Here is a 23951-nt window from a genome sequence, read left to right as displayed (position 1 = left end):
GGGGAAAAGCCGCGATTCCGTGCGAAAAAGCCGAAAAAAAGCACCAAAAGTTTTTTCGTAACCCGAAAAAACATTCGTAACCCGAAACAATAATTCCCTATGGGATTTTTTCGTATCCCGAAAATTTCGTAACCTGGGTATTTCGTATCCCGAGGTACCACTGTAATAACAGGAATCAGGAGTAACATATATTTTGTTACTCCTTATTCCTACTCCTGTAAAAACCTGTTACTCCTTACTCCTACTCCCCAGCGCTGAATGACAGTTGGGAGTTCAGTCTCAGTGGTGAGTTAGCTGAGGGTTTGAGAAAAGTAGAGTTAGAAAAGTTTTGAGTTAAATTAAAGGTTTGAGGGTTGGATGCAGGGAAGAGAGTTTTGGTTGGGGGTTTGGTATGGCTGGTCTGGGTTAGTTTGAGAGGGGTGAGAAAGGTAATAAATGTTTAATCTGTTTTGATATGTTTAAATTCTGTAAATAAAAAATTTGCTTGGTGGCAGCATTAAATACAGAGTAGTGGAGGATAGAAGTTGCATAAATCCTCATAGATACCTTGAGGACATTTAGAAAGTCGCCAAAGTTGTTGTCATAGAGATGAGGATTGGGAAAAGCCCCACAGTTTTGGTAATTGTAGTGAGCACTGTGGAAGTCTTAATAGTTGGTGGGTTAAAGAGTAAAAACCCCATGTTTGGCCACAGTGGTGGGATTGCCTGAGACTGAGTAATCTTCCTTGTGGCATTGGTTGGGTTGCCCAAGTGTAAACACCACATATGGTGAGATAAAGGTTGGACACCATACAACATTTGGTGACCACAGAAGGGGAGGATAAAAGGTGGAACCCTCATATAAAGGGAAAACTCACATATATCTTCTGATTACTTGATATCATGGTCATATTTGTTATTTCAAACATTTGGATGTACAATTTTAAAGTTGGGGTCAGGGTGGAGTAGAAGAAGATGCAGATCACTTAGAATCATAAATCTGACACTCATTTATTTACCACTTAGGTGTTTTGTTTTGTTTTTTGCAAACCAAAGCAGAATTCATACTTTAATATCTTTTTGAGCACTAGGCTTATCCACAGCCCGTACTATATTATGAAAATCATGGGCCCTAGGCCAGGTTGCTGAGACGTACTCTCTAATTTTTAAAGAAAATAATAATAGTGCTCTAGCATCATGTGATTTAAATTTTAGGCCCTAGGTCAGAGCCTTGTTCACTTGTTCAGTAACCATGACCAAGAATAGCATGCACTCCTTCTCTAAGAAAAAATTAAGTGAAGAATAATCTGCAGACATTCTCACTTGTTTCACATCCTTTATTTCAAATCAGCTGAATGGAGCCTATGGACCTCCAGCCATCTGAAGATCATAGTTTTAAAAAGATTGTTCTTCACTTTTTGGTCCTCATGGGATGAGACACTCACTAAAAAGAACTAACCAATGCAGAAATGCATATTATAAATGAAACACATCCAATTGCCTTGGGGGCAGTTTCTTCTATGGTTAGTTTAGTATGCATTGGACTGCAACTTTGTACTAAAGCAAAAGAACATGCTTTTATTTGTTTTGAGGAGCCAACAAACAACTAACAGGTCTCATAAACTTAAGTCTTTTAATCACAATTCATTGCACATTTATTATGTTAAATGTTTGCTGTTGAGTTTCTGTGTGAACATTGGGGTTTTGGTGCTGATCTTCCACGTAGCATGTGAACTGGTCCTAACATGAATTGAACTAGTAATGCAGATAACAGTTTATAACAGGTTATGTCTGTTAGAAATCTAATTTAATATTTTATTAGAAAAGAAAGAATAAAATAGTACATCTGTGTAGCAGTTTTTACTGAACCCTGCAGTTTATGGTTTGTGCAAGGGACATTGTCCCTAACTCCCAATCAACTTAAAATGGTGACTCACTTATGTTTCCAAAACTTGGCATGTCTTGGAATCAAGTGTTGCCATCTATGCTGAAGAGCCATTAATAATATAAAGTAGGAAGTGTTAACAACATAGTGATAAAACCACAAGGAATGCAATAATGCAATTATGCAAGCTACAATTAGCGTTGCTACTGCTGTTGCTGAGACCTTGACACTCTTATCATGGGCTTGTTCACCTTCATATCCTCTAGCACAAGGGTTCCCAACCATTTTGACTCATGGAGCCTTTATTCCATGGCAGAGCCCCTAAGAGGCCCACCCTATGTCTTACTAGTTAATGGTGTTTAGGAGTATATATAAGAATACATTCTTATTCTTTACCATATATATATATACTCAGCTATATAAGTCGAGGGCAAGTTTTGGGGCCAAAGTTATGGATTTTGGTATGACCCGTGGATAAGTCGAGTGTAAAATGTTGACGCTCCTTAGGTCCATTGTGGCTCTTCAGCATTTCAGCAGTGGACAGAGGCTGTTTCTCTGGTGAGGAAGCACCAAAGAGCCCAGGTTGCAGCCATTTTTTTCTTGGAATGGGGTTAAATAGTCACAGGCACCCTCTGCCCCTTCATTCCTGCCAAGAAACCTAGTTTTATAGTAGACTCTTCCCAAAATGGAAGCTCTTTACTGCTGGCCCATCCACAGTTGCCTGCAGTGGCCAGCTTGTTTTCTCATGAGGAGGAGGCAGGGATGAAGAGTCATTTGTGGGAGAGCCAAACATAAAAGGAGCTAAAGCAAAGAAGGAGAGAAAGTGTGTGTGTGCGCACATGCATGCTAGACTAGGCAAAGTGGGGAGGAAGGTGTGTGTGTGTTTGAGAGTGGATCAGCTGTTCCTCCCATAGAAATAAAAATTGCCCTGCACTCTCTTTGCTTCCAGCAGCCCATTTCCAGGCATGGAGGGAAAGTGGGGAGGAAGGTGTGCGTTTGTCATTGAATGAACTGCCATCATTGGCATTATCATATTGACCAGTATATAAATCGACCCAGGATTTTGGGGTCAATTTTGGGGCATAAATTTCTTAAATTATAGATGAGTATATACAGCAATTTTATTTATTTTCCTGCAGCAGCTATATATCACCTGAGAAGTGCACACGGAGCCCTAAGGACTCCTCGGAGCACAGGTTGGGAACCCCTGCTCTAGTGTTTCATGCTGTCATGTGTCATCTGTTCCTTTTGATAGTTGGGACTATCCTGATGTAATAGAAGGAGCAGGTGTAGTTTGCATTTTCAGTGACAGGACAGTCACCTGACACTTAGTTTTGCCTTTTAAAAAATTATTTTGGCCATTGTGTCATAATTACAACAGCCTTGAAAATAGTAAAAGCCTACAAAACTAAATTCAGTAAAGCATGCAAGATTTCCATAAAATTTAGAAATAAGTTGTGCACTGTAAGACGTCTTACCTTTGATTACTTAATATATTCATGCATTCTTAATGGTCTTCCAGACAAGTTCTGTTATTTTCATATTAACCTTGTTTCATTAATACTTACCAATATTTGGAGATGGAGAGGAGGGAAGGGCTAAGTATTCTTACTTTTCTTCTAAGAAGCAAGTTTATTTTATAGTATACTTCAGTAACTCATCTTGGTTGTTTTCTTCATCTATATGCATTTGACAAATGAGGCTGTTCTCTAGAAACTTCTGTTATTGTGTGCCTCCAAGTTGTTTTTTAAGGGGACTCAAAGACAAACCTATCATTGGATTTTCTAGGCTAGATTTCTTCAGAGGAGGTTGCCTTAGCCTTCCTCTGAGGCTGACAAAGTGTGACTTGTCCAAGGTCACCCACTAGGTTTCCATAGCTGAGCAGGGATTTGAACACTGGTCTCCCAATGTCCATCACTCAAATCACTGACTACACCATGCTGACACTCCTATTTTTTTTGTCCCTCCTATAATTTAAAGTTAACCAGTTTAAAGCACCTCACCTACTTCTATTACACTCATCCATTTACCCCTTTGCACAGGCAATTATGCTAATCTTTTAAATCATAGTCAGAACACAAAACATTAAGCAGTTTTTGGAATTCACTAGCCACGCCATATTTTTTACTATCCATTTACCATACAGGATACGATCCAAATTTATGTAGTTGGGATGAGCAGTGTTCTTTTCATGTATCCGTGTGGATACACTCGTTTAGTAGTGAAAATATTCCAAGTTCATACTAAATGTAATTGATGAAGTCAATATGAGTAGAAAGCTTGAAACAAAAAATCTTTTAAGATTGAGAAGCTCAGATCTTAAAGTAGTTCAAAGGTGCCTAAGATTAGCCGCTTATAAAAGACAGATATTCATTTGTAGTGATGGGCTTATTGGGTATCAGCCAGGTTAACACTGTCTAATCTTGAGCAATACAGAAGGAGAGATTTGACTCCTTTAATCTAACAGGACTCAACAGTGTATTGGTTTATAGACCCATCCAGTTGGTTCATATATTTTTCAATCTGAATTTTGTTTCTTCCTTTGTACTTTAGCCTAGGAAATGGCAGTTGGGAAGAAACAAACTTCAGGGGCCAGGGAAATGTTTGCATGGACTAGAAATGTCCTGTAAATGGTACACTTCTTACTCTCATTATATACTTCAATAGGTCTAGATTGAAAGCCTTAAAGCTATTTGTATGAGTCTTTATAATAGATTGGCACAGTGTGGGCCCATGAGTTGTATGCAGCCTGCCAATATATTTTAACACACCCTCTAATATTTCACGTATGATAACTGGAATGTGTGTGGCCAAGCAAGAGCAAAGTGCGTTGAAGATGGCAAAACATTTTAATGAGGAAGAACACACAAGCTAGGAGAGACTGTAGCAGTTTGCTTTTGCCTAAGCTTACTGGGAAGGGCAAAATTCTGCCCCTCCTCTCCCCTCACTGAGGTGCAAACTATTTTTACACTTTGAACTCATGTTACAGTAATAGAAATAAGTTGTTGGCCAAGGGGGAAAATGGAAGAATGAGAAAGAAACTGGGACATTTTAAAGCAGCCAAGTGGGACAAGAGGGGATTAAAAAGACTATACCTGCCAAACTAGGATAGTTGGAGGGTATGTTTTTGTGTCTCTCCCCCAGGAAAGCAGGAGACCAAAAGAACCCCTGAACAGGATAAAATGGTCAACTGCACTTGTGGAGGCTAGTGGGATATTGTTTGCTAATGTATCAGCCCAATTGATGTGCGGTTAGAAGTACAGAAATGACAGTCTGGAATAAGCTTCCTCAGGGTCCAGTAGGGTGGGCAATGTGGCCCCGACTTGACTATTACTCACTCCTGCTCTAAATTGTACTTTTAAAGTGTTTGTCTTTGGTGCTATATAAATCCACATGCTCAAACAAACTTTATGCGTTGTCCAGTGGAACCAAACCTAAAGCCACAGTCAAGTTCTGGAATCGCTCCATCGACTTAGGGATTGTTCTAAACAAACACTTGGTTTCTGTAATTTTTGTTATATAATGCACATTTATAAACTAGTTTTGGCCAAACATGATAGCTAGGCTTAAATTACAAGTTTATCAGTTAGAACCAACCTTGAATATTTTCATTCAAGTTTACGTCTGACTGATAAACTTTATTTGAGGGGCAGGACAGAGGTCTGATTATTTTGGTCCATTTTCTATGGGGCATAGTATGAAACAAATTTTAAGGATTGTAGATGCTACCAGTCCAACATAGGTTTCATTCAATCAAAAAGTGAGGTTTTCAACAACAACCTGGCCAAGGCCCATTACATTTTCAAATTGGTTGTTTTTCCACTGTTTGTGATAACAAGGTTCTTCTTTGCATCCATCATGTTTCCTCTTGGCATTCCTCTAATTTAAAATGCTTTAATCTATATATTTATATACAGAGAGGTCTGTACTGTATTCCATACCTAACCCTAGATTATTATTTTTAAAAAATCATTGGTTTGAGGATTGTTCTGGTCCCTTTGTAGAATGAAGGTACTGTACAACAAATTGAAACTAATATAAAAACAAACAATTCTGCAACTGTAACGTCGTCTTTATGTATGTGATGCCAGGCAATATTTTCTCACCTTTTATGTAAGACACCTGCCAAAAATACAAGACACGCTGTGTGGCTGCATTTGCTGAGATTGCTTTTTTAGAATCCATCCTTGGCAAAAGAGATCCAGATAAGGTTTAATAAATCTCTTACATCTGAAAGATCTGTATCTTTGATGTTAATGACTAATTTTTTTACAATCGTCAATGAACTGTAATCAAAATTCCATGAAAGTTTTTATAATGCTGCAATTATAAGGAAGCCCTCTGTTTTTAAAAGCTATTATGTAATACAGTAGTGTTGGGAAAACATTGGATTGAAGACAAACTTAACTCAGTTTGTATTTTCCAGTGCACATGTAAGAAATTCAAGGCAACAGAAAGTGGAAGGAAATACTTGTTTGGAAGCACTTTTTTTTACACACACACACCCCACACATACATTAGCTATGCTTACTAGGGTTGTTAAGGCCCAAAAACATATGGAGAATTGCATGTTTACTACCCTTGACTCTCAGGTAAAGATACCGAAGTAGAAACAATGGTGGGAATCCTTTTGGTTAATCCCAAATAAAGTAGACCCACTGAAACAGTTGCTGAATGGTGAGTCAAAACATCCCACTGATTCGATGGGTTCACCCTAGTCAGGACATAGGATTTAGGCCAGTGTATGAAATCAGCATGTCATTAGGTCAAACACTGCTGAGCTGCAATATTAATTGGAAAGGAAGTAATGGAAGAGTTTACTGAAAATCTACAAAACACACATAATGAAACATTATAGTTTTGAAATATGTGATAACTATTTTCCTTGTTGCAGCTGTCAAAACACAGTTTTGACAGTTGATGATTTGATTTGTTATGTTTATTTGTTTTGTGATATTCAATGTTATTTTTGTCCCCTTTTTTGCAGTTGACAAGGGTAAGCAGAAGACTCCTAAGAACTCATGCATACAGACCCGGATTTCTGCTGAAGTGCATTCCACAGAAACGAAAACACATGAGCTGACACAATACAAAAGAAAATGTGAAAACCAAAGTGGAATTATCCAACAACTGAAAAAATGCTTGGGAAGCAGTAATCAGAAGTTTGAAGCATTAGCTCTTGTGATCCAACACTTACAGTCTGAGGTAAATTTTCTGGAACTCTAAATGTGTTTTTAATTGGTGATAATTTGCTTTCTTCTTACTCACTTACGTAAAACCTTCCTTAATCTCTTTATAAAATATTTATGGGGAGTAGTATAAGGTTAGAAACCTAGGGTTTAACTACTATAACTATAACAGAAGTCTACTCTCTTTGAATGTTTAGATGTCGACTTCTCCATTGCCCTTGCTGTGTGTAGGCATGATTGTCCAAACTGGGATAATCTCAAGATATTCTCAGTTGGGATATCTGTTAATTGAAATTGGGCTTTTGATGACTCCTAATTATTCAAAATATTAAAGAATAAATGTTTACAGTCGGGAAAGCTTCTGTGTTCCACTAATAATAGGATCTCCTGTTTTGTGCCTTTGTTTCTGTGTCCCATCTGGGGACAGAAAAGGAATAGGAAACATGTCACACCTATCTCTCTCTTTGAATAAGTGTTTGGGGTTGGGTAGCAAGGAAGTGGCTTAGCGGCTAAGATGTTGACTGACGATCACAGAGTCAGCAGATTGGCAGTTCGAGTGCCGTGTGATGGAGTGAGCTCCCGTCACTAGTCGCAGCTTCTGCCAGTCTAGATGTTCAAAAGCATGTAAAAGTGCAAGTAGATACATAGGTACCATTTCAGTGGGAAGGTAACAGTGCTCCATGCAGTCATGCTGGCCACATGACCATGGCATTGTCTTTGACAGCTCTGGCTCCCTCTGCTTAGTAACAGAGAACAGTTGGACATGACTTGATAATCTTGTCAAAGGGGAAACTTTTACCTTCAGTAATGAAATAATGTCTGACTACCTCCATATACAGTCCTTAGGTAGGTTTTTATCACTGTAAACACTTCTGTGGCATTGAGGGCATGGGATATTTCAAAATGCAGTCAACCAGTCTGGTCATTTGTACATTCAATGTGTGTTATTGTTTTTCTAAAAAGTGCATACTTTGGTTATCTTTTTCTGGTAACATTAAATTAAATCAACTGATATTTGAATCAGATATAATGAGAATGCTTTTGATTTTAAAGCAAAAACCAGCCTTACCATTTCTTGCAAGCTGAGGCACCTGATGCCAAAGCTGTTCATGGTACACAGAATTTGATCTCTGGTGTTTTATCAATGTTCATTAAAGGAAAATAGAAGTTTTGGGACAAAACTCTATTTGCAAGGTTGTCCTTTCAGCTCAGCAGCACTTCATTCAAATATTCATACTATTGGCTAACTTACTGATAAAACTGGAAGCTGCATTACCCAAAGCTAGAGGTCAGTAGAACCAAAACACATACTGTAACTCTGAGTACCTAACCCACTTTCAAGTTTTTGAAATAATATTATAAATAATATTATAAATGCTATTCTCCTCTATACCAATATAACAGTAAAGTCAAAACACAGTACCAAGTTAATGAGACATTAAATGCAGTAACCTGAAAGGTTTTTAAAAGAGAATATAAAACCAATATACATTTTAAAAAGTTTTAAAAGTATTGTCTGAATTGGAAGATTAGTGCCTTCTCATATAGACTGACATATACAACACATATCAGTTACTTTAAATGTTAATTGTCCTTAATTGTCATTAGTGGTGTGAAGTGACGTTAAATAAAATCCTAAGGACACAGTTTCATGTTTTCTATTTGTTAGAACTGAGCCTCAGTGTGATAGCAGAGGACCTTTATTGAAATTACTGATGAAGCATAGCTTTTTGATTAGTTCAACATTTTTGTAAAAACAACTCTTATGGGACTAGAGAGATCTTCAGTCTACTTTCTCAGATGCATTTGGAAGTAGACTGAAGTCTACGAAAGCTCATGCTGCCAATTTCTCTCTTTCAGTTAGTCTCAAAGGCGCTACAAGATCTCTCTACGTACTGATTCTACAGACTAACTCGGCTATATCTTTAAATTCTAATGGGACTATTTGTGTTTATAATTGCACAAATTAGTAAGTCCATCAGTATCAAAGGGAAATCTTTAAGTATAAGTCAATCTTTTTTCTGTAAGCATTTGCCAGAAATACTTTTTTTAAAAGGCACATTGAGCATAGTTGTGTGAAAGGAATAGTTGTTGGATCTTCTGTTTCTATTTCAAAAAGCAGTGAAGTCATAATCCTGTACTAGTGACATCTTTGTTGTTATAGTAACTATTGATATTACAACCTTTGTCTATTTCTTTGCCTTGATCTTGGGAAAGATTGAGGTGAGCTCATAGTTTCTTAAATGCAGGCTTTTAATTAAGACATGGCTGGAAAAAATGTCCACATGCTTTCTCCTTGAAATAACATGACAGCTTTTCTCCCCAGTTGAAATGTAGAGAATATGGGCTACCTTTTCTCTTCAAAATAAATACATCAGATCTCTTAAATACAATATTAAATGCCCATAAATTTATTGGGCTATTGTTGGACTTCTCTCTTTCACCAACATTTTATTACCACTCATGGGTTGCAAATTGGTAAAACTCTTTGATGCCTTTGTTGGATTTGATGGAATGGCACATCTGATTTTAATGTCCAGCTACAGGAAAGAAGTGGTAAGTCTTTTGCTGTGAATCCATTTCAATTTTAAAACAAAAAATTGGAATCATAATTCTAAAGTTTAGAAATAAGACCAAGCAATTTTTGCATCTGAAAGCATGCTTTACTTCTCTTTATGTTTTCCACTAATTTTTAATGTTATTGTGGAAAACAACAGTAAACAATGCTTTTATTTCCATGCATGGAAAGACCCAATTTCCATTCTGAAAACCCCACAGATTGAATTAATCAAATTAATTAAATCCTAGTTTTTCTCTGAGAATCACTATTTAAAACTAAAGCTAGTTGCTTATTAAATATATATATCAAAATAGCATAGTGTACCATAAATGCAGACTTAATAACATTATGCCTGTTACGCTTGTACTGAAAACACAGGCCCACAGTTTGAGAGCACTCCTAGATTCAGCACTGAGTTTCTTGGCAGTGACCAGGAGTGCTTTTGCACAGTCAGCTAGTGTGCCAACTTCACCCTTTCCTGGAGAAGTTGGATATGGCCACGGTGGTACATGTGTTGGTTACATCTTGTTTAGATTACTGTAATGAGCGCTACATGGGTCTGCCTTTGAAAAGTGCTCAGAAACTTCAGTTGCTCCAAACAGCTGCAGCCAGGTTGTTAACTGGGACTGGCTACAGGGAGCACACACACAACTCCCTTGATGCAACAGCTGCACTTGCTACTGGTCCGTTTCTGGGCACAATTCAAAGTGCTGGTTTTGACCTATAAAGCCCCATACAGCTAGGGTCCAGGTTATTTGAAGGAATGTATCTCCAAGTATGAGCCCATTAGGGGTTTTAAAGATCATTTGGACAGACCCTCCTCTCTTTCCCACCACCTTCTCAGGCTTGTTTGGTTCAAACAAGTGAGAGGGGGGGCCTTCTTATTGGCTGCTCCCAGATTTTGGAACTCCCTCCCCAGAGAGGCCAGGATGGCTCTGTCGTCTTTCTGGTGGCAAGTTAAAATATTTTTGTGCCACTAGGCTTTTGCAGACAGTTGAGGTTGGGCTCTTAATGATGTGCGATGGTGGTTTTGGAGTTTTTAAAGGGTCTGTATATGGTTTTGTATTTTTAATTGCTTTAATAGGTACTGATTTTAAGCACCTTTATCTTATTAATTGTATTTTATTCTTTTAATGAGTGATATGTTTTAATACTATACTAGTATAATTCTATTTTGATGCTTACTTTTGTATGTTTTAATTGTATTGTTCTTTGTTTCTCTGTCCTGCTGTTTACTTCCTGAGCATAGTAGTGGTAGGCAAAACGTCACCTTTTTAAATTTTTCATGTTTTATATAAATACTTGGTTTGTATTCATGATGGGGGTAAGGAATCATATTTTAGTAAGATGTCTGTAGGGAACTATATCAGGCATTGTGCATCAAGGAAAAATAGTGGGTAGAAAGAGGTAAACATTGACTGGACTAATGCAGCCTTTTGCTACTTGGCATCTTCCAGCAGTATTGGATGTCCCAATTTTCGGGTAAAAGTGGGATGATGATGATTATTATTATAATAATAATATAGAAAATTATATTAATTGCAGTCATCACCATTTAAACAACTAGTTATTGGTTGGCGATTGGGAAATCTATTTTTAACATAGCATTATACAGGTAGAACACTATATTTATAATACAATTGAAGATGGAGAGAGAAAAGTGAGAAAGCTGAAGAGGTGTATTGTTTCAAACAAACATAGTGGGATATTCATAGAGGCAATGCACCTTATCTTCTAATTATGCAGTTTGTTGCTGTAACTCTCTTTGACTTAGTACTGTTAGTACTAGGATCCATCTGTTTAGCAGTAATCCTAGTTTACTCCTGTTGTCACAATCAAGATGATACATTTTGTGAGCATTTTTCACCCCTTTCCAAATTAATGCTGAACTATTTGCAAAGGAACAGTTGTCTGAAGGATGAAGTTGCAAACTACATGGCTTCTCATTGGATACACGATTTCCACATTAGTGTGCTGTACATCATAATGCAAGGGAGTTCCAGCTTTGTCATCCCTCAACACAGTTCCCACCCTCTTCCTAGAAACAAGAACCAATTCTTTCTCTTGACCAGTAGCAACAGATAAGAAGAACACTGAGTAGAATTAATAAAAATCCACAAGAGACTGAAGAGTAAGTTTTTCTGCAAATAAAAATATGCACCACCCACAATGGTCGTTCTCACAGCTTGAAAAAGACCCTCACAAAATTTAGTGTCATAGAATCATAGAGTTGGAAAAGACCACAAGGGCCATCCAGCCCAACCCCCTGCCATGCAGGAAATCTAAATCAAAGCATCCCCAATAGATAACTGATTCTACTCCATATCTCCCATGTAACAGGAAACAGTAATGTTTTCCTACGATGTCTTGACAGAATGTGAATTGAAGCATCTATTGATCTGATGTATTAGTAAATCTTTTGATTTTCTGGAACTTGCTGATTTTGCATTCTTGGAAATTAATTCTTGCATTCATGCATGAGAAGTCTCCTGCTTTATCTTATGGTGGCACACTGTTTTTATCAAGCTTGATTTTAATAGCTTTTAAAAATGGAAGAAGAAAATAATATTTGAGTGCAAGATGGAGGAACAAAATGGGATGGTGAGAGCAGCCAAGGCTGAGTACTAGTGACATGTCAGAAACCACATAGCGAGGGTACAGACTACGATTCAGCGTTGGAGAACATGCCTTGTAGCCCTACAGTTCCAAGTTCAGTCCCTAGCAGCTTCAGATAGTTCCTAAAAACTTACAACACCAGAGAACCATCAGCATTGACATTACTAGGCTAGAAGGACAAAAAATCTGATTTAGCATAAAGCTGTCTCCTTGGCCTGTTACAGACTGCCAAAATAAAGCTGCTTCGGGTCTCTTTGGAGGTATACTATTGAAATGATGCATGGGTCCTAAGAGTCCGGAGGTCACGCTAAAGCCACACTCCATTCCTAAGCACTGGAGGGCAGCTTTGGTGCAGCTTCCGGATTCTTAGGGTGCATGCATCATTTAAACAGCATACCTCCAAAGAGACCCGAAGCAACTTCATTTTGGCAGTCTGTAACAGGCCCTTGTTTCTGATGCAATAAAATCTAAGATGAAATTCAGTTCAGAGAATTCCTGAATCCACCAGGTGGCCATTTTCTACACCACATCTGATAAATAACTTTCTGCTATGGAAGAGAACTAATTGCAAGAATCAGGTGCTTATTGAATTCTGGTTCACATTTAGTCCCCAAGCTGTTTTCTTTTTTAATTAAGTGAAAGAGTTGTTAGATGGTGCTACTCAGATAACACTTCTTTTTTCCCCTGTGTGCAACCAAATCCAGCAAGTATGCTACTGAAGTAGGGGCTTAGCTTGCTGGACTTTGATTCCACACAAAAAGAGACTTTAGCTCACCTGTAAATCATGGTGTTAGATCCATAGAAAGGTTATTCTTTATTAAGACCCATGTATGTCATATCTAGGTAAGATTAAGCCATTTTGTCCATGATCCAGAGTTCTGCAGAAGTAACTGTGTGGACTGCAGTGGCTTTGTTACACTCCTTTCTTGCATCACTGTCATGTATCCCTGTTTTCATCTAACAAGTGTTTCCTGCATATGCTGAGTGTTTCCTGATTTTGACTGCTTACATAACTCTGGAAATTGCCTTTATTATTGAATTTTTTAAAGCCAGTTTTGTTTTCCGTAGCTCAAGCTTGTAATATGAATGATGGCTCATTGTAAGATAGCTATCTTAAAGTTTATGTATCCAACGTAGCCATCTGAACAGTAGGCCATTCATTTTAAGAGTAATGAGTTCTTACTTATCTAGAAGGTGGATTCCCTACTCTATTGCCCTCAGATCTCTTAAGAACAATGTCTCAGCTGTTGCTATTACCCAGGGGTTGAAGGAGTGGCTAGCCACTAATCGGGTTATCCGATAAGTGGATTTTTCTTATTGTGAGTTTTGAACCAATTTGTAGTTGGAGTGAATGTATTGAAAGTCACCAGTGTATTTTCAAGGTGGGGCTTTCTTCTCTTGTCTGTCTGCATGTACTTACCGTAGTTCCTTGTATATATGCTACTCATAAATTACTTATGGACTTAATAATAAGAATCATAGACAGTTGGACCTCTGAATCCACGGATTCATTATCCACAGATTCAACTATCCATGGCTTGAAATATGGATCTAGATAGATAGATAGATTCCAGAACAGCAAATCTTGATTATAATGGACATCATTTTACTTACATTGTATTTAATGAGACTTGAGTATCCACGGTTTTTGGTATCCATGGGCGATTTTGGAACCAAACCCCAGGGGATACCAAAGCCCCACTGTATTTAGAATACACACACACACACACACACGTAAATGGCTGTACTGATCTTTCCATGTACATCCTGAACACCTCTAAATATACATTAATATTTCTGCCTTAATATTCACCGCACACTGAGGCAAAATATATCCCCAAACTGAGGCAAAATATTGACTTGTCCAAAGTCACCCTGTCCAACTTATACCCAAACAAAGATTTGGCTCCTGAACTGACTACAAGATCTTAGGAATTTTGCCCTGTGAATATGCATTCTAAAATGTAAATACAATTGGACTTCCATTTTCACAGGGAATCCATTCTGGACATACACACCCCATAGATAAAAAAGGACCTCTAATGGCGACGCAACATATGTGCGCCTCTAGCACAGCTGCATGGCCATTGGGGACAACAGGGCTTGCCATCAGATCGGTGGATGGCAAGCCAGTGGATACAGAGGTCCAACTGTAATCAAAACAGTAGTAATAGTAGTAATAGTAAATAATACTGTAATAATAATGTTAGTAGTAGTAAAAACAAGAACAACTATTACTAAGGCTAGAGGGGAAAGAAATCCAAAACTATCATTGGAGTGCATTTAAAACACAACGAGCAAACTTTTAAGTTTCTGAGGTGGACAAAAATGAAAACCGTATTCAGAAACAACCCAAAAATATGAATTAATGCAAATTGATTCTGTAAAGCTGTTATTTTGCATTTTAGCCTTTTAGTATGGACTCATGGCATATGCTTGGGCCAGTTAGTAATTGCCTAGACTAGAGTAGGAGAATAATAATGAAACATAAATGACAGTGTACTTGGGAGGGCAACTACAAAACTGGTGCTAAAATATTCATGTAGGCATAGGTTCATTTATTCATATCTCTTGATCCAGTAGTCATAGTCCTCTGCCATATTGTGATTTTAATCTTCTTGGAGAGAGGATTTGTCTCTTCTCCCAGTTATCATGTAAAGCCCTGCATACATACTTGGATGGAACTGTATAACAAATAATATAGTAATATGGTCAGGGTCTCTTCCCATTCTCTCCTCCTTTCAAGTCATATCACGTTTTCTTCTCATTTATAAATTAAGAGTGAAAGCCTAGAATCATTAATTCAGAAAAGCTAAAAATAAGATCCATTATCTGTAGAGGTGGTCAGGATGTTTTCTCTGCCCTCTCTGCCTGCTCCTCCTCCATTGCCCTACTGTATGAGCTGATATTTGAGTAAGTGGCAATCGATCTTCGTAATGTCTGGTTCTCATTTTTCAAAAACGAAAGGGCTGTGGCTTTAAGTAATCGCTGGCTGCTTGTGCCAAGTGCAGAAGCTGCAGTGTCTGCTTCTGTGTTGGGGAGAGACCAGTAGAAGAAGTACGGTAACTCTGCACAGCAGGATGAAGTAGGGCCGAAGGAGGCAGTGCCCAATGGAAGACTACTTAGTAGCCAGTTAAATGTGGCCTGACCAGTTTGGTTTGTGGCAGTGCCTGCCACCTGTACACTCCTGCTGTGTGTATGCAGGGGGCAGAAGAAAAGCTGGGGCAGAAGCTGTACAATGGGCTGCACAAGCAGCAAAATGTGCCTGTATTCTCAGTGTGCTGCAAAAAAGGTAATTAGTATTTGCTCGGTAGTGCTCTTTTGGAATAATGTCAAGGAGTTTTAAGCAGTGGCTTGCTGCAAGCAAGGTGAACAACGGTCCCAGCAGCAAGGGACTAGGTGGAAGCCTGGGTCTTGTGATCTCTGCAATGTGAATCTGTCCTCAGCAGTGGCTGTATCTTGGAGGAAAAGGATGTATTGAAATACTAGCAGATGATAGATTTATGGGGGTGCTGCTTGATTCTCATTAATTTAAAGCCTTTAGTCAGCTGTCTACAATATGTTTGATACTGCATTTGGTAGAGTGGAAAGAAAAACCTATACTTCTCTCCTCTTTTGTGGCATGTAAATTGCAGGCTGGTTTCATGCTGACAGCAAATGTTATCACACACACGGGGGGAGGGTGAGAAAGTGTGTTTTGTAAACTTGGTGTTTTGTCTGAAATGTTGACCCATTGAGGAACTTGTTCCTTCTGCAAAAAAAATTAAATTTTGCGGCGGGGTCCATAAAATTCTATAGAAGACGAAGCATTCACTGTTAAAAGCCCGTGTTTATCTTTGTTACAAAGTACATTCCACGTAATGTTTATCTTTGCGCTGTGTTCTCAAACGTTATGGGTAGGAAGCATGCGCGATGGAGCCTAGAAAGTTTGTTGAATACTAGTTAAACACTGGATATTTATTCCTTAGAGTGTCCTGTATTTTACTTGTAAACTAAGATTCTGTTAACTTCACATTAAAGAATTTTTTTCATTAACTTTATGCAACCAGTTTTAGGGATCTTATTTAAACATATCTTCTCCTGTGTTGCTTCCTGAAGTCAGGGCCATCTGTGTTTTTCTAATGTTGTCCTCGGTGATTCATATCTTGGCTTCTCTTTCCTGTCTCTTGTCTTTCGGCAGATAACCTGCAAGTTAATTATTGGAAAGGGACATGTTATCTGCTTGAAATGTTCATTAAGGTTGTGTGTCTTTGTGTTGTTTTTTTCACAGAGGGATGAAGTGCTAAAACAACATAAAGAGTTATCCCTAGAACTTCTCAATCTTCGTGGAGAGTTGGGTAAGAGCATGCTAGCTTCTGTTGTCCTTCATTTAAAAATAAAATAAAATAAATGTACCATCAAAGCTGACTTGAGAGACATAGGTCATAGTACAGAACCAGCACAATCGAATTCCCTGACTGCATTCTGTTCAAACACTTCTGATCTGTATTTCTCTGGAGTCTTGACTGTGTGACCCTGGGTTTATTTCTGTTCCTGGCACGGACTTGACTAAGCTTTCCAGAGCCTTCTCTGGAAAAATGCTTCTGATGCTCAAAACATTCACTTTCTGGTTGTTGGGGGAGGGTGCCTCTTCACTTGTTAAGCATTTGCTCCTGTTTGTTTAAATGGTTTTACAGACATTTATTTCACATTTTATCGGTAAGTGAAACAGCTGTAACATATACTGTGTTTTATTCATCACAATATGTCACCCTGCAACTTCAAAGACAATAGACATAAAATGATTGAGAGAAAGAGAAAAGTCACTGATAGTAAACAGGTTAAATGCTTCAAGGCAACATACTAGATTAATGCTTAAAATGGTCTAAATGGAGAAAAGGCTAACATTTGCAGAATGGAAGTTTGCTTCTTAAGTGGGGCAGTAGAATGCTTAATTTTAAATAAAAAATAATAATTGTTATAAAATGGTTAAGAGAGCAAAGTATTTACTAGTCTACATTTTTCCACAACTCATTGGGTTGCTTTCAGACAAGCTTCTGACCATTAGCTTCCCCCTTCTTCTGTAACATGGAGATAAGATTGACCTACCTTACAGTTCTGTAGGAAGAATGAGTGAGATCAGATAATGTATTTGACATTACTGGAACAGTATATTATATACATTGATCAAATCTGAACCTGTAAAACGTAATTGAAATGCACACTTCATTTTCATTTCTGGTATGCTCAAACTTTTTTAAAAAAAGAGAATAATTAACTGTCATGTTATTAAAGTAGGGCACTTTTCTGTCTAGTAGCTTTGCTAGAGTTCTTTGTGTTTGTTGTGTTTATCTGTTTATCACACTACACTGTTATAGTGCTATCATCCCACTTTAACTGCTATGACTGTCTCCTGTGGAAATCTGGGATTTGTAGTTAGAGAGCCTAAGAGCTCTCTGTCTGAGAATGCTACATGCCTCTCCCTAAACTGCAAATCCCAGGATTCCACAGGAGGCAGCCTTAGCAGTTAAAGTGAAATAGAAGAGCAATAACAGTGTAGTGTTATAGCCTTGTTGTAACTTCAGTAACATGTGACCATAATAGACTAATAAATACATTCTTAATTGTCATCTCATAGTTTACAAAGAGTGTATCTATTAAAAACTTAGAGTAGGTTAGAAAAAGGGCCTTTTCCTGATTTGGTCCATAAATACGTTAATCTTCAAGTATAAACCACATGAATATTTAATAAGGTTAATAAAGAATTAAATTATGTATTTCCTCTCTTTTATTATTCTACTTATTCCCCACAAATTAAATGTTCATCTCCACTTTTAGGAGAGCTGATCTCAGCTTGGTAATAATGTGAAATAGCAGAAAAAATAAATTTTTAAAGTAATCTGAAAAGTAATGTGTTCCCAGGGATATCATAGGTCACTATATCACCCTCTTGTAATATCCACTTTGTTGAAAGGATAGGGTAAAAGGAATTGCTGAATCATCAGTCTGTATAATATTAAGGCCTTCAAAGGATCACAGATAGCATTGGTGAAAAATTGTGTTAGGCTATTTTTGAGTTTAGTCGTTTTAGGATACCAGGCGCTGTAGGCTATATTTCAGAGGAAGGAACCGGCAAAACCAGCTCTGAGTATTCTTTCTCTAAGGAAACTCAATGAAATTCATTGGGTTGCCATAAGTCAACAGGTGACTTGTAGGCACATACTGTACATGCACAGTTCTAGGAATCAGAACTGGCCTGTCCTTTTGTTTTCCAGAGTGTGTCTGTTAATGTTTATAGTGGTGCTTCTGATGTGTGAGTCTCACCTTCCAAGATAAAAAGTGACATGATTTTTTAATACTAACATGTAGATAAATACATACAACAAGTTATGTTTAAGAATCTGATCTTGGGACTTGTATAACCATTGACAAGACAGGGATTCTCTAATTATTTGGTTGCCTTACATATAAAACATACAATAAATTAATACCAAGAAAATTGCTAATTGGTGTTGAATAGCAAAGTTTTGAAGATTTGAGTAAAGGCAAAGATATGTTCTGGTATTGAGATGTGCTATTCAATCTGTGTACTAATAGCTTTATCATTCCCAAGTGCCTTTTCTTTTTTAGATTTCCCATTCCCAAGTTCCTTCTCTTTTTAGCTTTCCTATTCCCAAATTCCTTCTCATTTATCCTACACTTGGATTATGAAGGAAAAAAGAGCCCAGGGCTATGCATAGAAGAATAAATGTGATTTTCACTGGCTGTGAATCCAATTGACTGAATTTACTGTATTCCAGAGAATAAAGGGGGCTACATGTAGGGAGACTAAGGGGCCAGGGAGGACAACATAACTCATTCAAACTTAGATTCTCATAGGTTAGCAGTCACAAGACGCTTCTGGCACTTACTGTATATACTCCTGTATAAGTCTAGAAATTTTAGTCAAAAAAATGTCCCCAAAAACCAAAGTCGACTTATCCACCTGTCAATGTTAGTACTGTACTTTAACTCTTATTTTAAAAAAGGAATCCTCCCCAGCTGAAATGCAAGAGCATAATCTATGTCCTAGAAGCACAGACACACTTCTGTTCTCTCATCCATCCAGCCTTTAGTGTGAGCACAGTTATGCCTGCTTGAATTTTGTAAGTTCTTTGACATTGGTTTCCTTTGCTTCATTCTTTTAATTTTTTGTTACATGGTCCTAAGTTTTAACCTTGACTTATCCATGGATCATATCAAAATCCATAATTTTGGCCCCAAAACCTGCCCTCGACTTATACATTGAGATTGACTTTGAGATAGAGTTTGCCTGAATGCCTTTGCATTGCCATATGAGCTCAGATTAAATGCACCTTTTTCTGGAAGGCCCCAGAGTTTGCTCAAGAGCATATCTAAACAAACAACATGATGAAGCTGAATAAACTATTTGAAAAAGTCAGATAAAGCTGAGCAGAAGCACCAATCAGGGCTGGATAATAAAAATATCCCAAACTGTGAGAGTTTAAAATAACCTCTTTAGAATTTAATTTTAGAACTCTTTAGAATATAATTCCTCAACACAAACAAGTCATCTCAAAACATATAGAGACAAATTAGAAGCACAAACACCTAAGAATCACCTAATTAAAACATTTGTAACAAGTGGGTCTTTGAAGTGCCTTTACATGACTGGACTTACAAGGATCAAAGTTCCTGTACCTACAGCCCGCCAGGGTAGATGAACTTAAAAGGTCCATTTATGCTTCTGCTGAAGAAGCCCCAGGCTGTAAACTTGATCCTTTAGTGGGAGTACAACCCCATTCAAAAAGATGTCACTTTTCTGCATTAAAAGTTCATGTGGTTTCCTTTCACAGAATACCTCCACCCTTGCTGGACTGAGCCTCAGTCTTTTTGCTTTTACCTATTCTAAAACTGACTCCAAATATGAGTTCCACCTCTCTGAGTTTTGAGGATGGAAAGCAGTGGTAGAATCCATAATTTGTGTGCCACTTTCATATTGAAATTAAATAGCATGAGGAACAAAATGGAATCTTTTAACATCTTAGATGCCTCAGGACACAAGAGTTTCCAGCACTAGTTTCTCTGATTGCACCTCTAGAAAAGGCCTTTTAAACCCAACACAGCCAGGCAATTCAGAAGAATATCACTGGCTGTGCTATTCATATTAGAAAAATATTCCTTTAAATAATTGTGAAAATATTTTTGATTGACAGGTGGCATCGTATCCTGCCATAGAATGCTAAGTAAGAGCACATGGCATGATGCAAACTCTGCTGAGGTTGCATCATGCCCTGAGGCACCAGGTGATGACTCACAACCAATATTGTATATAAGTGGGCCAGAAGAGAGTCACATGTGGACTGGTGTTGGGTTGGACCAGTTGGATTCATGTGGTTCAGTGTGAGTTGGATCAGTTATGGTTTGGATTGAATTGAAGCTGTAAGCCAGTGATGTGCAAACTCTGCCCCTCCAGGTGTTTTGGACTTCAGTTCTCAGAATCCCAGACCATTGGCAAAGGTGGCTGAGGCTTCTGGAAGCTGAAGTCCAAAACACCTGGAGGGCCAGAGTTTGGACATCACTGCTGTAAACTGATGTACAGTAAAGTTAATGAGAATCAGTGAGGAGAGGTTGTAAATATTTGTACCTCCAAGAATTTGGATGAAATCAAAAGTGTCTGTGAGTAATTTTTTCAGTGTGGAAAGTGGTCTGTATTACCTATATCTGTATCTTTTTGCTTCCATACTCTACTATGTTATTGTTGAGCTGCATCTGAATGCATCGTCCTCAGATTGCGCTGAAAGTTGGCTCCTGAGTGAAAAGTCTAGGGTAACCTATACATTAAGTTCTTCAGTTTACTGGACATAAGGTCCCAGGTTCATTTCTCAGTAGAGGTATTTCCCATTGCGTGCCTACTGTTTTTAAAAGTAAGATTTTAACAACATCATGCCTTTTACCACTGAGTATGGTCAGATGTTTAAAGCAATGTCCTTCATTAAAACATACAGCTTCATAGTGGTTTTCACAAGTGATCATGGAACTAGTGATCAGAAAGGAACTCCCCATATGCCTCTCAGGCTGCTCTATTTTTTAGTAGTGTTGAAAATACCTACAGTATTAGAAATACTAATAGAAATACCATAAATACTGAAATATGGGTTCATAAAACTCTTCCACTTAAAAAAGGCAATAATGTTATTTATCTCCTCCAGTAACCACTTCTACAGCCTGTGAGAAATTAGAGAAAGACAGAAATGAACTACAAGCAGCTTATGAAGGATTCGTGCAGAAGCTGAACCAACAACACCAAAGTGATTTATCTGAACTAGAAGAGAGGCTAAAGCAGTTCTATACTGCAGAATGTGAAAAACTACAGAGCATCTGCATTGAAGAAGCTGAAAAATATAAAGCACAACTCCAGGACCAGGCAAGTGGGGCTGGCATGAGACTGAGATTCTTCTGTGGAATTGCTTGAGCACAATCCCATGCCCTCCTCTCATTTGTTCCAGTGTTATTTAAGCAGGTGGTTTGCCCTTGTGTATAAAGCACTTTCACTTCAGAGAGTTCTACTTTAATTTGAACTTTACAACTGTAGGAAATGGTTGTCTACACCATAGTTCCTTTTAATGAGTGTGTTCTTCCGCCACACTACTTGACTTGACTTTTCATGAAATTGAGGTCAGATCTGTCTCACTGAGGTCAGATCAATCTTATGTGCTAGGATTTTGAAGTTCTTTCTATTTCTATCTGTGAGGATTCAAATTGCTTATATAGCTATTAGGCCTGGATGCAGTTTGATTCAATTAAATATACCTCAGTGTCTTGTGTGTGTTGATAAAGGCTGGGGGTAGAGTCTGTATTATGGTATAGTGGCTTGAGCGTTAGCCTGCGACTGTGGAGACCAGGGTTTGAATCCCCACTTAACTATGGAAACCCACTGGGTGACCTCAGGCAAATCACACTCTCTCAGCCTCAGATGAAGGCAAAGACAATCCCTCCCTAAACAAATCTTGCCATGAAAACCCTGTGATACCTTCCCCTGAAGGCACACTTCAACAACAACACAGGCTAGGGATGGGCAGTTTTCTGTAGTTTGAGCTTTCCAAATATGTTGTGGACTCCCAAAAATACTTCCAAAAAACCCAAAACCTGGATGTTTCCCAAATTAAAAAAAAAAAAAGGGGGGGGGTATTTTTGTAATGAGTGGTGATAAGAGGCTTTCCAACTTATTTAAAAGATGAATGGCCATTCCAGGAGAAGTGATTTGCTTTTTATCAGAAAAAGGTAGTGGGTGGAGTTAGGGACCGCCAAAGCAGTCTTGGTCTGGGGATCAAATGCAGCTGAATGCTTATCTTGCAGCATTGTAGTTCATGACTGGCAGGAGCATCAGAGGGCCTGTGAGGTTATCTGTGGATCATACTTAAGGATTAGAATGATTCTGGCATGTAGTTTTGAGCAAACCATTCCACTGGAAGTTTGATGCATCATGCTGATTCTTCATCAGTATTCAAGAACTGGAGAAATTGAAAGCAGACTTCCTGTAATACAGGACCCTTGGCAATTTGATAGCTATGGAAATGTTCACTTATCCTTTAGTTAAGATGATTTGTTTTAGATACTTATGTGCAAAATGGAAAGAGAACTTAAAAAGTGAAGAGAAATTAAGACTTATTCAAATGTTTTAAAAATGTTCTTCCTCATCAGGTTGACAACTTGAATATCACACATGAGAACTTTAAGCTAGAACTTGAAACTAGTCATACAGAAAAGATAGAGGAGCTGAAGAAAGAGTATGAATCATCCTTTTCAGGTAAACTGTATAGCTTGTTTGACTTCTTTGTTCTAAATACATTTGTTAGCTTTTGGAAATTTTAAAATAAAAATATTTCTCATGCTATTAAATATATCTAGCATTATTATCCTCCTGAGAGTGATAAGGTGATGTTTCAGTAAATTATATTTAAATTTTTGTTTTATTCTGCCCTTCATTTAAAAAATAAAACCACCAGGTCATTAACAACAAATGCCAGCAATAAACTGTATGTGTGTGTGTGTTATGTGTGCCCAACCGAATTTTAAAAATGGATTCATTCTAGAGTAGTTTGATTAATATGTTTATATAAGATCCAAAACACACTGTAGAAATAATCCAGTTTGAGATCGCTTTAATTGCCCTGGCTGAATGCTAGTGAATTACGGGAACTGTAGTTTGTTAGACATTTAGCCTTCTCTATCAGAGAGCTCCGGTGCTCCAGTCAACTACAGTTCCCAGGATTCCCTAACACTGAGCCATGGCAGTTAAAGTGGTTTTAATCTGGATTATTTCTGCAGTGTGTTTTGGACCTTAGATTTATAAATGTATCTGTGTAGTAAACTTTTATGAATCTTAGATAAATTAATCAGATAACTGCAGAATGAACCCATTTTAAATGCTCAGGTGAACAAATAGGAATTAGCCTGGCTCTGGATCCATAATAGGGATGTCTGTTGGATGAAGCCTCACATTCCAAAGTTAGAATGTCTTCCCTGAAAAGGCCCTCTTTCATATCACTTCTCATTTTACTGGGGCTAGAAGGTGTGCTTTCCCAGCAAATCCTATGACCATGGGCAGACTGGTACAAGAGAGGCAATCCTGGATCCCAAGTGATTTAGACCTTTGAAAGTTAGTATCAGCACCTTGACTTTGGCCCAGCAACAGATGAACAATTAATGCAGTTCTTTCAAAATGGCTGTTTTATTGTTCC

The 23951-nt window shown here is 37.9% G+C and overlaps 1 protein-coding gene across 6 annotated transcripts in view; it reads left to right on the top strand.

Annotated features, from left to right (window-relative positions):
* The window catches only part of MTUS1 (microtubule associated scaffold protein 1), a 142280-nt gene that overhangs the window by 107753 nt on the left and 10576 nt on the right, over nucleotides 1-23951 (top strand). For 5 of the 6 annotated variants that reach the window (XM_042470528.1, XM_042470526.1, XM_042470527.1 and 2 more), the window contains 4 exons: nucleotides 6851-7068; nucleotides 16499-16565; nucleotides 21420-21634; nucleotides 22912-23017. In XM_042470528.1, coding sequence (XP_042326462.1) covers nucleotides 6851-7068; nucleotides 16499-16565; nucleotides 21420-21634; nucleotides 22912-23017 — 606 coding nt within the window. Of the gene's footprint in view, nucleotides 1-6850; nucleotides 7069-15241; nucleotides 15521-16498; nucleotides 16566-21419; nucleotides 21635-22911; nucleotides 23018-23951 lie in introns of those variants that run through there. The other variant, XM_042470531.1, reaches the window with a different exon arrangement.

This window comes from Sceloporus undulatus, chromosome 5 (genome assembly GCF_019175285.1).
Source record: "Sceloporus undulatus isolate JIND9_A2432 ecotype Alabama chromosome 5, SceUnd_v1.1, whole genome shotgun sequence".
Classification (NCBI taxonomy): domain Eukaryota; kingdom Metazoa; phylum Chordata; class Lepidosauria; order Squamata; family Phrynosomatidae; genus Sceloporus; species Sceloporus undulatus.
This window is presented reverse-complemented; position numbering and strand designations above follow the sequence as displayed.